The following is a 12,553-nucleotide window of genomic DNA, read 5'->3' on the forward strand; positions in this document are numbered from 1 at the left end:
AGCAGCATTCTGAGAGGTAGGTATCCATCGTGCAGCATGGAGTGGTTCGTCAACAGGGACCCGGTTCTAACTGGCAACCACCATCCCTCCGTCTGCTAGCATCAGATTGGCATCTGTGGCCTTTCAATGGGTGGTATTCTGGTGTAGGGATGAACAACAAAACCAGTTCCCAATGCCCTTCTGAAAGCAGCGGGAAAAGCACATCAAAAAGGCATGAATTCCACTTCTTCCGTTTTGATCAAGTGAAGCATGAAAAGAAATGTAATACTCTCAAGTGGCAAGGGTTTACACCATTGATGTTGTTACTTCTGCATGATGGGGCCCATGGAGCTGATGGGGTGGGCTACACAAACTGACTGAGGGAGGGCTTCAGCCGAGGCCATATGGATGAGGCCTTGTGCTTTGCAGCCTTTCAATAGGCAGCTTAGCGCTTGTCTATGCAGTCTCACCAAATGCTGTGTGAAATTCCTGCTTTGGCTTCAGCAGTCGCCTTTCAAAGCCGAACTGCGATGGTAGGCTAACAAATGTGCTGCTAGTTGAAATACTCTTAATAGGCAGACCTTCACAGCGTTATATATAGCAAGTGGAATAAAGGGTTTGTTAGCAGGCAGTGATTTTACAGACATTGTCAGGGCGTTAAACTAAACACCCTGTTGTACTGCTGTAACTGTTCTATTATCAATATTTGAATGTGATTGAGTGACTCGGATATTCAGCGTTTAAAGAAATATGCCAAACAAAACAAAATTCCATGGAACTGTTTTTATTCTGTAGAAAGATTATCTACAGAGCTCATCTAGCTGGGTAGGATATGTCTTCCTTCAGGCCGTGAAAGCTGTGTGTTTGCTCAAATATTAATTACCATGCAATTACAATATCATTACACACCCTGATCGTCTGGGCTGCGGCACCACGGCTGAGTTCCAAATGGCTCCCTGTTCCCTTTACAACCCAATTTGCCCTGTTTAAAAACAGGGCTCTACAGAGGGGGGGAAGGTGCCAATTGGCACTCTACTGGTCTATCTTTCCTTCCCCTTTCCACTTCATCCTCTTTTTCTTTCCCTTTATTTAATCTCCCCCTTTCCTCTTTACTGTAGCTTCCATCTCTCCCTCACTTCCTTTCTCTCTCCATGCCCCTTCAGTTTCTATATCTATCTCAAATTCTTTCCCTCTCCAACATTTCTCTCCCACCCCATCAGTATCTATCTCTCATTCTTTCTCTCTCTTCCTCTCCAACTTTCCCTCTCTCTCTCTCTATCTCTCTCTCTCAGTGGATACAGTCATTAATTAGCATCTATTCTCTGGCCCATCACACAGTATGACCGCTAATACAAAACAGAAACAAAGACGCCTGAAGAAAGGGGGGAAAAAAACAAAAGAGATAAAAATAACCAGGCGGTGTCTGTTTTGAAAAAAGACTATGTAGGACAGTATGTGTTCATTTAACAGTATGTGTGTGTGTGTTTGACTGTTGGGTGATAGGGAGAACCAAGGCCTGTCAGAATATATGAAGGGCGTGTTTGCATGCATTACCCAAAAAAAAAAAAGCCAGCCTTTTCTTTGTTTTGTAGATAAACATGCCAGAAATTGGACATTCGTGTGAATTCCATTTAGTAGAAATCTGAATATATTTTCTCCCTGTTTTAAATAACATGGAGACACCCAACCTTTGACACATCCAGCTCTCTACTTTTTTCACCAGGAAAACAAGACAGAGGGTAAGGAGCACTATGTATTATCAATGCTTCACTAATTGGGCTAAAAGTAATAGAGATGTTTCGCTTTTGCTGTAAGCCAAAAACAAAATTAGTTGATCAGTACAGAAAGGAAAGGCAACAGTGAACATTCTGTCCCCCACGAATAATGCAGTGCCCCCATTTGGCCAACTCAGATATTGCGTGTGACTAACACATTTCTGTAATAACTTTAGGGCCCCCTTGGGCCAGTTAGTGTCATTTTGTAAATGTAGGACCTCTACAGTAAGACACATCATTACAATGTTTTGTGAAAATTGGACAAGTAACTTCAGACATCAAATTGTTTACCTAGACTCATATTCCTGGGCATGTGCGCCAAATATTAACAAATAGAATGTATGTGCCAGTAATAGCTCCACTGTGTAATCAATATAAATGTTTATTGGTCAATATGTTGTTTTAAGTATTGTGGTCACTTTCAGACCTACCTTGTTGAGTGTGGTTGGTTTGGGGAGGTGGGAATGCACCAATCACAACATTGGTGTGCACCAAATAACCACAGTCCTATCAAAAATATAACTACTCACCCCCTTTGTTTCCAGCATCCAGTTAGATGGCATCAGACAGCAGAATTAATAGGAGAAAGAAAACATTGAATACTGTGGTGTGTGTATATTAAGTATTATAGTAAGTTATACCCAGGACACTCATTGTGGTGTTGGTAAGAAATATCTCCTTGTTGAAATTCAGTTTTTTGTAAATTTCTTGGAAAAGTAATCCCCTCATGGTTTTGAAATGATGAAAATAGCTCAATTAAATGAGCGCTCATCTTTTTTTTTTTACAGCTCAACTGAGTGCTCATCTTTTTACAGCTCAACTAAGTGAGTGCTCGTCTTTATCTTTACAGCTCAACTCAGTGAGTGCTCATCTTTTTACAGCTTAACTAAGTGAGTGCTCATCTTTTTACAGCTCAACTAAGTGAGTGCTCGTCTTATTACAGCTCAACTAAGTGAGTGCTCGTCTTTATCTTTACAGCTCAACTCAGTGAGTGATCATCTTTCTTTTTACAACTCAATTGAGTTCTCATCTTTCTTTTTACAGCTCAGCACAAGTGAGTGCTCATCTTGCTTCTTAATATTTTTGCTTTCTTAAATGTTCTTCATTAATCAATCTCCGTTGTTCTCACCTTCTGTCAGATCCACAGTGACATGTTGCCCAATCTAATGTGATCATTACCCTCTTTAATAAAGGGGTTTCTCTCCATTTCTGTCTCTCTATCTACCCTACCCCCCTAATCCAGTTCATTTATAGGAAGATTACAAACAGGTTGTTTCTTCTAGTTGATTCTTGTTGTTTCCTTAAGAGTATTGTTTTTAAGTGAAAAAGGGAAGTTATTGTTAAACTATAGCAAACCAGTGGACCAGTCTGATAGGAATGAAAACAGATGTAATGGCAGATATGTAATTGATCTAGTTGGGTGTCTCAAGAATTTCCAACTATAATTGAATTCCACCGTATGCTTCCAACTCACCGAGCCAATTAAACAGACACAATATGGCGACAATACGCTATGTTTCCTCTACATCTGCAGTGCATGGCATACCACTGACTACTTAGATAGGGAGGGATTTATTTAGAAAACTAGAACATTCTTGGCAGATATCTATTATTAAGTGAGATCAAACACACATCCTTAAGGGGGCTTAACATGAAAGAAAAATAAAGCCAGCACACTCATACATTCCACCACATTTCTTTATTTAAAAAGGACAGGCAACGAAGACCCGATGAAGATACCTTAAAACATTGTATGCGAGTGTGCTCGCTTTATTTTCTTTCAGATATCCATTACCATACATACAGGTATGGGTGAAACTTCCCACTACATACATTAAATCAAACAACAGGTTGGAAAGGGTGAAAGCAGAGATATAATCATGGCTTACTTAATGATAGAGGATGTGAGGTTAGAAGGGGTGAAAGCAGAGATATAATCATTGGATACTTAATGATAGAGGATGTGAGGTTAGAAGGGGTGAAAGCAGAGATATAATCATTGGATACTTAATGATAGAGGATGTGAGGTTGGTAGGGGTGAAAGCAGGGATATAATCATGGCTTACTTAATGATAGAGGATGTGAGGTTAGAAGGGGTGAAAGCAGAGATATAATCATTGGATACTTAATGATAGAGGATGTGAGGTTGGTAGGGGTGAAAGCAGGGATATAATCATGGCCTACTTAATGATAGAGGATGTGAGGTTGGAAGGGGTGAAAGCAGAGATATAATCATGGCCTACTTAATGATAAAGAATGTGAGGTTGGAAGGGGTGAAAGCAGGGATATAATCATGGGCTACTTAATGATAAAGGATGTGAGGTTGGAAGGGGTGAAAGCAGGGATATAATCATGGCCTACTTAATGATAGAGGATGTGAGGTTGGAAGGGGTGAAAGCAGAGATATAATCATTGGCTACTTAATGATAGAGGATGTGAGGTTGGAAGGAGTGAAAGCAGGGATATAATCATGGCCTACTTAATGATTGAGGATTGTGAGGTTGGAAGGGGTGAAAGCAGAGATATAATCATGGCCTACTTAATGATAGAGGATTGTGAGGTTGGAAGGAGTGAAAGCAGAGATATAATCATTGGCTACTTAATGATAAAGGATGTGAGGTTGGAAGGGGTGAAAGCAGGGATATAATAATGTGCTACTTACAGTAATGAAGTCCTGGGGAGAGCATCAGACATGGGAAAACGGTGTAAATGTTTCACATAAAGAAAACAAGGAGAATAACTATTTACCATACTATTCATGGTCTACTCTCTTTTCATTCACATGTGCTACACTGACAGTATTATAAGCAAATCCTTCGTTGTAACTACAAGATGGCTTTCCGGGGGTCCTTATCTAAAGATCTCATCTTAAAACAAGGTCAATGACATCACCCTTGCTATCTGACAGCTTTAGTAGAGGTGAAATTGTCCATGAAAGCCCGACGTTTCAAGAGGGGGCGAGTCGGGCGACCAGACAGCAACTATGTGCGACTTCAATTCATAACACTCCGTGTGACAAAGCCTGATGTGATTGACTGATAAGGGCTCAAGCTAACCTTTCCTGATGTTGTGTGTTGTCTTTCCATCTCTGTAGCCTCAGTAGCTAGATGCCCATCAACCCCATCAGCGGAGGCCCTCTTATCTGATCGTGGGTGAGCAGAGGCAGCTCCCAGGTGCCATCTGGCTGCAACCTATAGGAGGCCAGGTTTTGTGTGTGTGTGTGTGTGTGCTTTTCTAACTATAAAATAGGGACAATAAAATCCTTAAACTATGTAGAAATCAGAAAAGGTTGACTAATGGGGACTTTTTTCATGTCCCCATTTTGAGAAAGGCAATTATTCTAAAGTTAATAATGTGGTTAGTCTTAGAAGTTGGGTTAGGGTTAAGGTAAGGCATTACTGATTCGTTTTAAGATTTCGAGTTATGCATTAGTGCTAGGTTACGTTTTGGCATATACAGTTAGGTCCGGGAATATTTGGAAACTGACAAAAGTTTAGTTATTTTGGCTGTTTACCAAAGTATATTCAAGTTACAGTTAGACCAAAGTTATTTAAAGAATAGAAAGGCCAGACAAGACTTTGACAAAAACATTTTAAAAAGCCAGCCCAGTTCTGGAGCAGTATGAAACTAAGATCAACCTGTACCAGAATGATGAGAAGAAAAGAGTATGGAGAAGGCTTGGAAAGACTTATGATCCGAAGCATACCACATCATCAGTTAAACACGGTGGAGGCAGTGTGATGGCATGGGCATGCATGGCTTCCAATGTTACTGGGTCTCTAGAGTTTATTGATGATGTAACAAAAGACAGAAGCAGTCGGATGAATTCTGAAGTGTATAGGGATATATTGTCTGCTCAGATTCAGCCAAATTCAGTGAAGTTGATTGGATGGCGCTTCACTTTACAGAGGGACAATGACCCAAAACATACTGCGAAAGCAACCCAGGAGTTTTTAAGGCAAAGAATGCATGCTCAACCCGATCGAACATGCATTTCCCTTGCTGAAGACAAAACTTAAGGCAGAAAGACCCGCAAACAAACAACAACTGAAGACAGCTGCAGAAAAAGCCTGGCAAAACATCACAAAGGAGGAAATCCAGCGTTTGGTGATGTCCATGCGTTTCATGGAAGTCATTGCCTGTAAAGGATTCTCGATAAAGTATTAAAAAGGAACATTTTATTTATGATTGTGTTAATTTGTCCAATTACATTTGAGCCCCTGAAATAAGGGGACCGTGTATGAAAACGGTTGCAATTCCATACGATATTTTTGTTCAACCCCTTGAATTAAAGCTGAAAGTCTGCGCTTCAATAACATCTCTTGGGTGTGAGTATGCGTGTTCATTGTCATTCCTGCAGGAAATGAGTTTGAAAATGTGCCAATCAAAACGAAGGCTTTTACGTAGATCAGATGAAAGTTTACCCAGTCCAGTGTCATATATTTAGTATATTTTTGGAAGACAAACTTAAGAATGATGGAACGGTAGAGGATGGGGAGAATGGGGTGGTGGGGGTTGTAGAGATTGAGGTAGAGGGTGACGTAAAGAGTGAGGTAAAGAATGAGGAAGTGGGATTAGGTATAAGGTGAGGTAGAGAGTGAGGTAGAGGGTGACGTAACGAGTGAGGTAAAGAATGAGGAAGTGGGATTAGGTATAAGGTGAGGTAGAGAGTGAGGTAGACATTGAGGTAGAGGACACAGTGAAGGATTAGGTAGGGGATGAAATAGATATCGAAGTAGAAGATTAGGTAGAAGGTGATGTACAGGGGAACGTAGTACCTTCTTGGCAGCCAGACTGGGCTCTTGTGTGAGGAGCTGTCGGAGAGCAGCGGTGTTCCCGAGTGCACAGGATCGTAGCCAGTCCTTCTCCATGGGATCTAACTGAATCCTCGGGAACACAGACTGAGAAGGGAAAGAGAGAGAAAGAGGTTGTAGGTAGAGAAGACAAGAATAACCTTTTTAAGACTAAAAAACTAAACTCTAATTTTCCTAACTCTTTCATGTCATTATCCCTACAATCATCAGCTGTCTTCTTCCAAAGCACCATTTTTTCATCTGGACAAAGTCTTTCCTAGCCTGCTTCCCAAACGGGCCCCCTATTCCCTATATAGCGCACTTCTTCCCAGAAGGGAAAAGGGTATAATTTGGGACACTGTCCCAATGTTTTGAATCTTTCATGAGATCTTCTTACCAAGTGATGAGTAGGTAAGACAATCCATTTATCTTCACAGAGTGGAAAGGCTATTATCAGTGGGAAGTCAGGGAATTAGTCCAGATAATAAACAAACAAAGCCAACTAATATGGTTGATAAGGATCTATATGCAGGCAGGGAATTTGGTAGAAACAGCGTGTCTAGTCCTGCCTCCAGGGCACAGAAAGCAAACCCAAATCTGACTTAAGCTGGCAAATCAAGGCCATGATTTATTTAAGGGAAAATGTAGATTTTCAGCATTCGAGGCTGTGGACAAGGCGAAAATTGTCAATCATTACTTCTCTGAACAGTGGTACAACAATCTAACCAATTACGGAGCTCACTTGGAATAGAGACTCTACTCTCAGCATGACTTCCTTGGCAAAATAAAGGTAAAAAAAAAAAACAGAATGACAGACTCCCACCACTTTCGTGTTATATCTGTCCTTTTCTTGTGTCCGTGGGCAGGGCAGGGGTTCTGGACCGGGCAGGGGGTCGGGAATGGGCAGGGGTTCTGGACCGGGCAGGGGGTCAGGAATGGGCAGGGGGTCAGGACCGGGTAGGGTGTCAGGAACGAGCAGGGGTCGGATGCCATTAGTGGTGTTTACTGACCAGCGGGACACAGCGAGAATGAGAGGGGAGCACAGATCAGCAGAGCCGGGCTTTAATCAGTGGCCTGCCAGGGGGGGCCTTTTCCTCACAGCTCACCTGTTTACACTGGCCAGGCAGGTGTCAGCTCCATAGTAATTAGAAAACTCGGCCTTTTCCCCCCTCAGCTGGGGAGGCAGTTACTCAGCCCTCAGCCTGACAACACCACCAATGGGGGGGGGGGGGGTGCACCGCCGAGGAAAGGGGAACAAAGTGAGAGGACGTCCAAGGCAGTCGTGGCTACACAAGTACGTGAAGCCCCTGCATGCTGCACATTTTGGTGTGTTACAGTCTGAGTCCACATATTCGATGTAAAGGAACTTCTAAGGGAAGGACGGCGTTCGTAATGACTGCCGAAGTCTTCGCAAAGTTTTTACCAAAGACAGTGTATACAGGAAGCCTCTCCAGAGAACACACACTGCTGCTGAAGCCCACTGGTAGTAAAGTAGCTCTAATTATGTTCCTGATATGATGGGCGTCACTGTGGGGACCGTCTCTCTCCTACCGCCTCCTCATGGGAAGCTTTCTCTAATTACCCCACTGTGGGAACATCTATCACTCCATCCACTCCGCTCCTCATAATTGTGGGGATCTTTCTCCCTGTCTCTGAGTCCACCTCTCCATCTCCCTCCCTCTGCTCACTGCTCCCTCTCAGTTCTAGGAGCTTCCCTGCTATTTCCACCAGTGGCTCCTCTCAGGCTCCTGCTGGCTCCAGTCACTAAGAGGTAGGTGGCTGTCACAGCCAATCAGCAAATGAGTCTGTGTCTCGCCATGGAGGAGGAGGGGAGTGATTATGGGATATCAACATGGGAACGGCGTGGGGAAAAAAATAGGCTCCATTTCATCGTCCCGGGCAGCTATAGAAAAATGACGCCTCCTCATTACTTCCTGACATACTCTGACTGTTGGAACTCTTATCAAAACACACATAGGAGCATGCACACACACGCTTGTATTCACAGACATATACACACACACACACACACTTCATCTCTTTCAGCCTCTGTCAGACACGTCTCTGATTGGTTTAAGATTACTGTAAAGTTGGTTAATTCAGAGACAGTTGTGACTCTTCTAGAAGAGACTGCAATACACCAGCATGCAGAGCGTACCATGACAGACGAGGCAGCAACACTTCTGGTGTCTTCTTCCTGGCCATCTGCATCGCTCTAAAACAAAGCAAGAATCAGAACTTCAGCATCAGCATCAGATCATTGCATGTTTTTTTTTGGATTCGTTTTTTGGTGTGGGGCAAATAACTGTAAAAAAAATTCAATCATAGGATTATTTTTAAGGTCCTGTAAAAAAATTTTAATATATGGTTTATTAAATCTATAGATATTGTAAAATGAGAAATTGACATGTTTATTTACATTCAGACAAGCCAGGACTGAAAGGTCAGGTATCTAATGATTAATGAGGAGGCTTGATTTTATGCTTTAATTTTTTTATTTCCTATTGCAGCACAGAATGAGGCAATCCTTTGTTTCATTTCTTCTGATCATCGCTTTCAAGCTGTCTTACACACTCTCTCTCACACACACACACACACACACACACACACAGTTGCTTACTCTTCGTCCAATTACCATTTTGTGTGATTTCCTTTAGAAATATAAATAAATTTGAGCACACATTGCTTTGTTGAGGTGAGCTGTTTACTGGGATTTTATTCAGTCTACTTAATCTGTAAAGATGATGGGTTGTTATTTTTGTTTACAGTGGTACACTTTACTTCCTTTATAACCCGCACACATTTTTCCTAAATGATGCTCAGAGTTTTGTACATAGCTGTTCTTAAGCTCCACACAATGCAGCATGTCTGGAAGCAGCCTGTGGTTGTGGTATATGGGTAAAAAAAAAACTGAGATACGTCATTATTATTGTTATTGTTAACCAGTTACCAACACAATTAAAACAAGTTTTATTGTGATCTTTATTGTGATCCCCATGGTATACGGTCATATACATGATATGCGGTTGTATATCACAGCTCTCAGCCAATAGGATTTCAGGGTTCAAACCACCCAGTTCATAAAAAATATTAAGTAAAATATGTGTGTGTATATTACAACTACATTTTCATTAAGAAGGATATGAAGGACACTGAAGTTCAGTGATTTCACAGTGATAATAGAAAGAGGATTTATTTCTCTCTAGGATCAGTTTTAATATTTAAGCAATAATAAATTCAACAACCATACTTAATTTGATTCCAATAAATCATGACGGCCAGTATTTGCTTTGTACTAAAATCTTAAAAAATTGACACCTGCACGCTTTTTAGGGATTATATTAACAGGACTAATAAAAAAAAGTCCAGAGTTGCAATAAGATTCATAACCCCTTCTGGGTTTTCCTTTCCTTATTCCACACCTTGTTGATTCTATCTAACCCCCGATTCTCTGAACAGTTATTCTGCCTACACATGGGATATGTATAAGCTTGTTTTAGCACTGTTCATGCCCATTTTTGTGATTATCTTTTTATTTATTTAAATTTTTTTGGCCTCTAACACAAAACAAACAAAAAATAAACATAAAATTGGGGACCAAGGGGAGTGGGAAGGACCACGGGCTCTTGAGTCCTCCTCCATAAAACCCCCTTCCTTACAACTCATCCACTCCCACAACCAGTCCACAGCGTGACAGACTCAAGACAGAAACCCCCAGTGTTATGATGGACGCTTGCCTGGGGTTTTGAGATGGACACAATGGCAATGCTTTGTCAAGGAGTGGGAGATGTTTCCCAGGAAACACAGGGGCACCTCCACTTTTCTCATTAGCAACCTAACAGCACGTATAGTCACACCCACAGTGTAAACGTTTCTTACTATTTACTTCAGGAGGTAAGTTACCGCGCACATTTCTATATTTCAATATATTACATCTTAATGTACACAATTCATTTTGAGGGGTACGCTCTACGAATTTACACAGTTCAGTGGATATGTGGCTTTAATTTATAGTGTGGGTTTATATCAGGACATCATTTCAGAGTCACCTCAAACAAAAGGGAAATGTATTCACTAAACCAAGGAATGTGTAAATAGAAATACTTGACATGACCTCTACTCCTGTTCTCCACACAACATTCCCATCCAGCCTTCCTTTCACACTGACAGCCTCTAAATATGGACCAATGAGATAATAAAATCAACTTTCTCTATGTTGAAGAGGAGGGATGAATGAATGGGCGCTACTCTCCTTAAATCGGCTGAACAAAGTGGCTAGCTCTTAGCATAACAAAGACATTTCCCAGCCTGCCCTGCACTTCCACTCCTCTATGTGTTCACACTGTCAAAACACAGGCAGTTCACTTTCCCTTCTTTTTCTCCTCCTTCTCCTCCCTTCAAACACAATGAGAGTCCCCTTGAGATACACTGACAGCTGGAGAGGCACATGGGGGCATGTGACCTCTCTGCCATTCAGGAGGAGAGGAGAAGCTAGTCCCCTTCTTTGTGTTTCAATCGGCTGGCTAATTAGCCGTGTGTTTACGGGCCACTTGATCCCATCAAGGACGGGCGGCAACGAAACTCTACATTCTGTTTGAGCAATTATATGAGATACATCTGAAAAGGAGGGATTTGTGGAATATATAAGAAAGAAGAAAATAAAAATAGTTCAAGGACACACACACAAACACAGAAAATATGAGATAACGGTAAGAAAGGCAGAGAGGCAAATATAACATTGAAATAAGCAACTTCAGTGTAAACAGAACAAGAGTCTGGTCGCCTCACGTGTTGAAGAGGTGTGTTCTACATTATTCTGTATCAGTGCTACTGTATGTATCCATGCTGTAGAGACTTGACTTCTAGTTTCTCCTTATGCCATCGGAGGCCTCTGAGGAACTGGGAGATCAACATCTCTTTTTAATCAATAAACCATTTAGTCATTTCTGAATGAGAATTTTTTTTTTTTTTAAATCTAATTTATTTGCAATTACAAGAAAGATAAAGGCGAATTATTTAATTTCAGAAACCTGAAGTTGCACCTTAAAACATCAAGAAAAGCGATTACCCAAAAATGTGATAAACTGCCTTCATAGTATTTTCTGATCTTTTGATTAATGGACTAACAGGTCAAAATACAACTGCATTTTTGTTTTGTGTTTATTATTTTTTTTAAATAAATCCCTCCAATATAATACATCTTCTAATTTATTTAATAATGCCCAAATGGTCAGACAGAGAATCTTTGTGGCCAAAGGAACAAACAAAATTATGAAAAATATATGTTGGAGTTTATTCATTAAATAGACACACATAATGATTTATTAGACGTAAAGTAATCATTCACAACGAATGTACAAAGACTACACGGGAGCTTTAAGATTATTACCAGCAACATTACTGAATAATTATTCTGAGATAGAATAAAATAAAAGAGTGTTGTACCAGAGAGATTATTACTTCATAATCTATGAGCCTTTGTACGAAATTTCCATTTCTCAGGGATTTACACAGGGAACACCTGAGGCGCTAAATTATTTACTGTGGCTACAACCCAAATGCCACCATATCCCTGCATAGTAAACTACTTTAACGAAAGCCATAAGAACTGTAGTGCGCTACATAGTGAAACGGGTGCTATTTGGAATAGCTATTACAAGAGAAACCCATAAGGGCACCATTTCCCTTTAATTACTCTTATTAAAATCTACTGTTAGCCCTGCAGTGATGATTCAATGATTCTGTCTGAAAATTAAATGTTCCTAAACAGTCTAGTGAGATGGAAAGGAAACTGTGGGGGCTTATAGCTTACTCTCTAATCATACAGCAGTTAGTGAAGTACATTTTCACTGAAGCATGGCTAAGCTATGTCTGTGCTACTAACGAGGATATCGACATTAATTCACATACATATCCTTTGGTATAATGTCCAGTGTGATGGAACTGGCTCATCTGCCACGTAATAGTGACGACTATTAACTTGAACATAATTTATGCGTGGTGAAT

General features: G+C 40.9%; 1 protein-coding gene across 6 annotated transcripts in view; it reads right to left on the reverse strand.

Moving 5' to 3' along the window:
* The window catches only part of LOC105018163 (pheromone-regulated protein PRM7), a 39,333-nt gene that overhangs the window by 17,777 nt on the left and 9,003 nt on the right, over positions 1-12,553 (reverse strand). For 3 of the 6 annotated variants that reach the window (XM_034288406.1, XM_034288405.1, XM_034288404.1), the window contains exons 4-6: positions 8,706-8,762; positions 6,533-6,655; positions 4,417-4,428 (exon numbers count right to left, since the gene is read on the reverse strand). In XM_034288406.1, coding sequence (XP_034144297.1) covers positions 4,417-4,428; positions 6,533-6,655; positions 8,706-8,762 — 192 coding nt within the window. Of the gene's footprint in view, positions 1-2,284; positions 2,288-4,416; positions 4,429-6,217; positions 6,221-6,532; positions 6,656-8,705; positions 8,763-12,553 lie in introns of all 6 variants that reach the window. The other 3 variants (XM_034288407.1, XM_034288408.1, XM_034288409.1) reach the window with 3 other exon arrangements.

The sequence above is a fragment of the Esox lucius genome, chromosome 19 (assembly GCF_011004845.1).
Source record: "Esox lucius isolate fEsoLuc1 chromosome 19, fEsoLuc1.pri, whole genome shotgun sequence".
Taxonomy (NCBI): domain Eukaryota; kingdom Metazoa; phylum Chordata; class Actinopteri; order Esociformes; family Esocidae; genus Esox; species Esox lucius.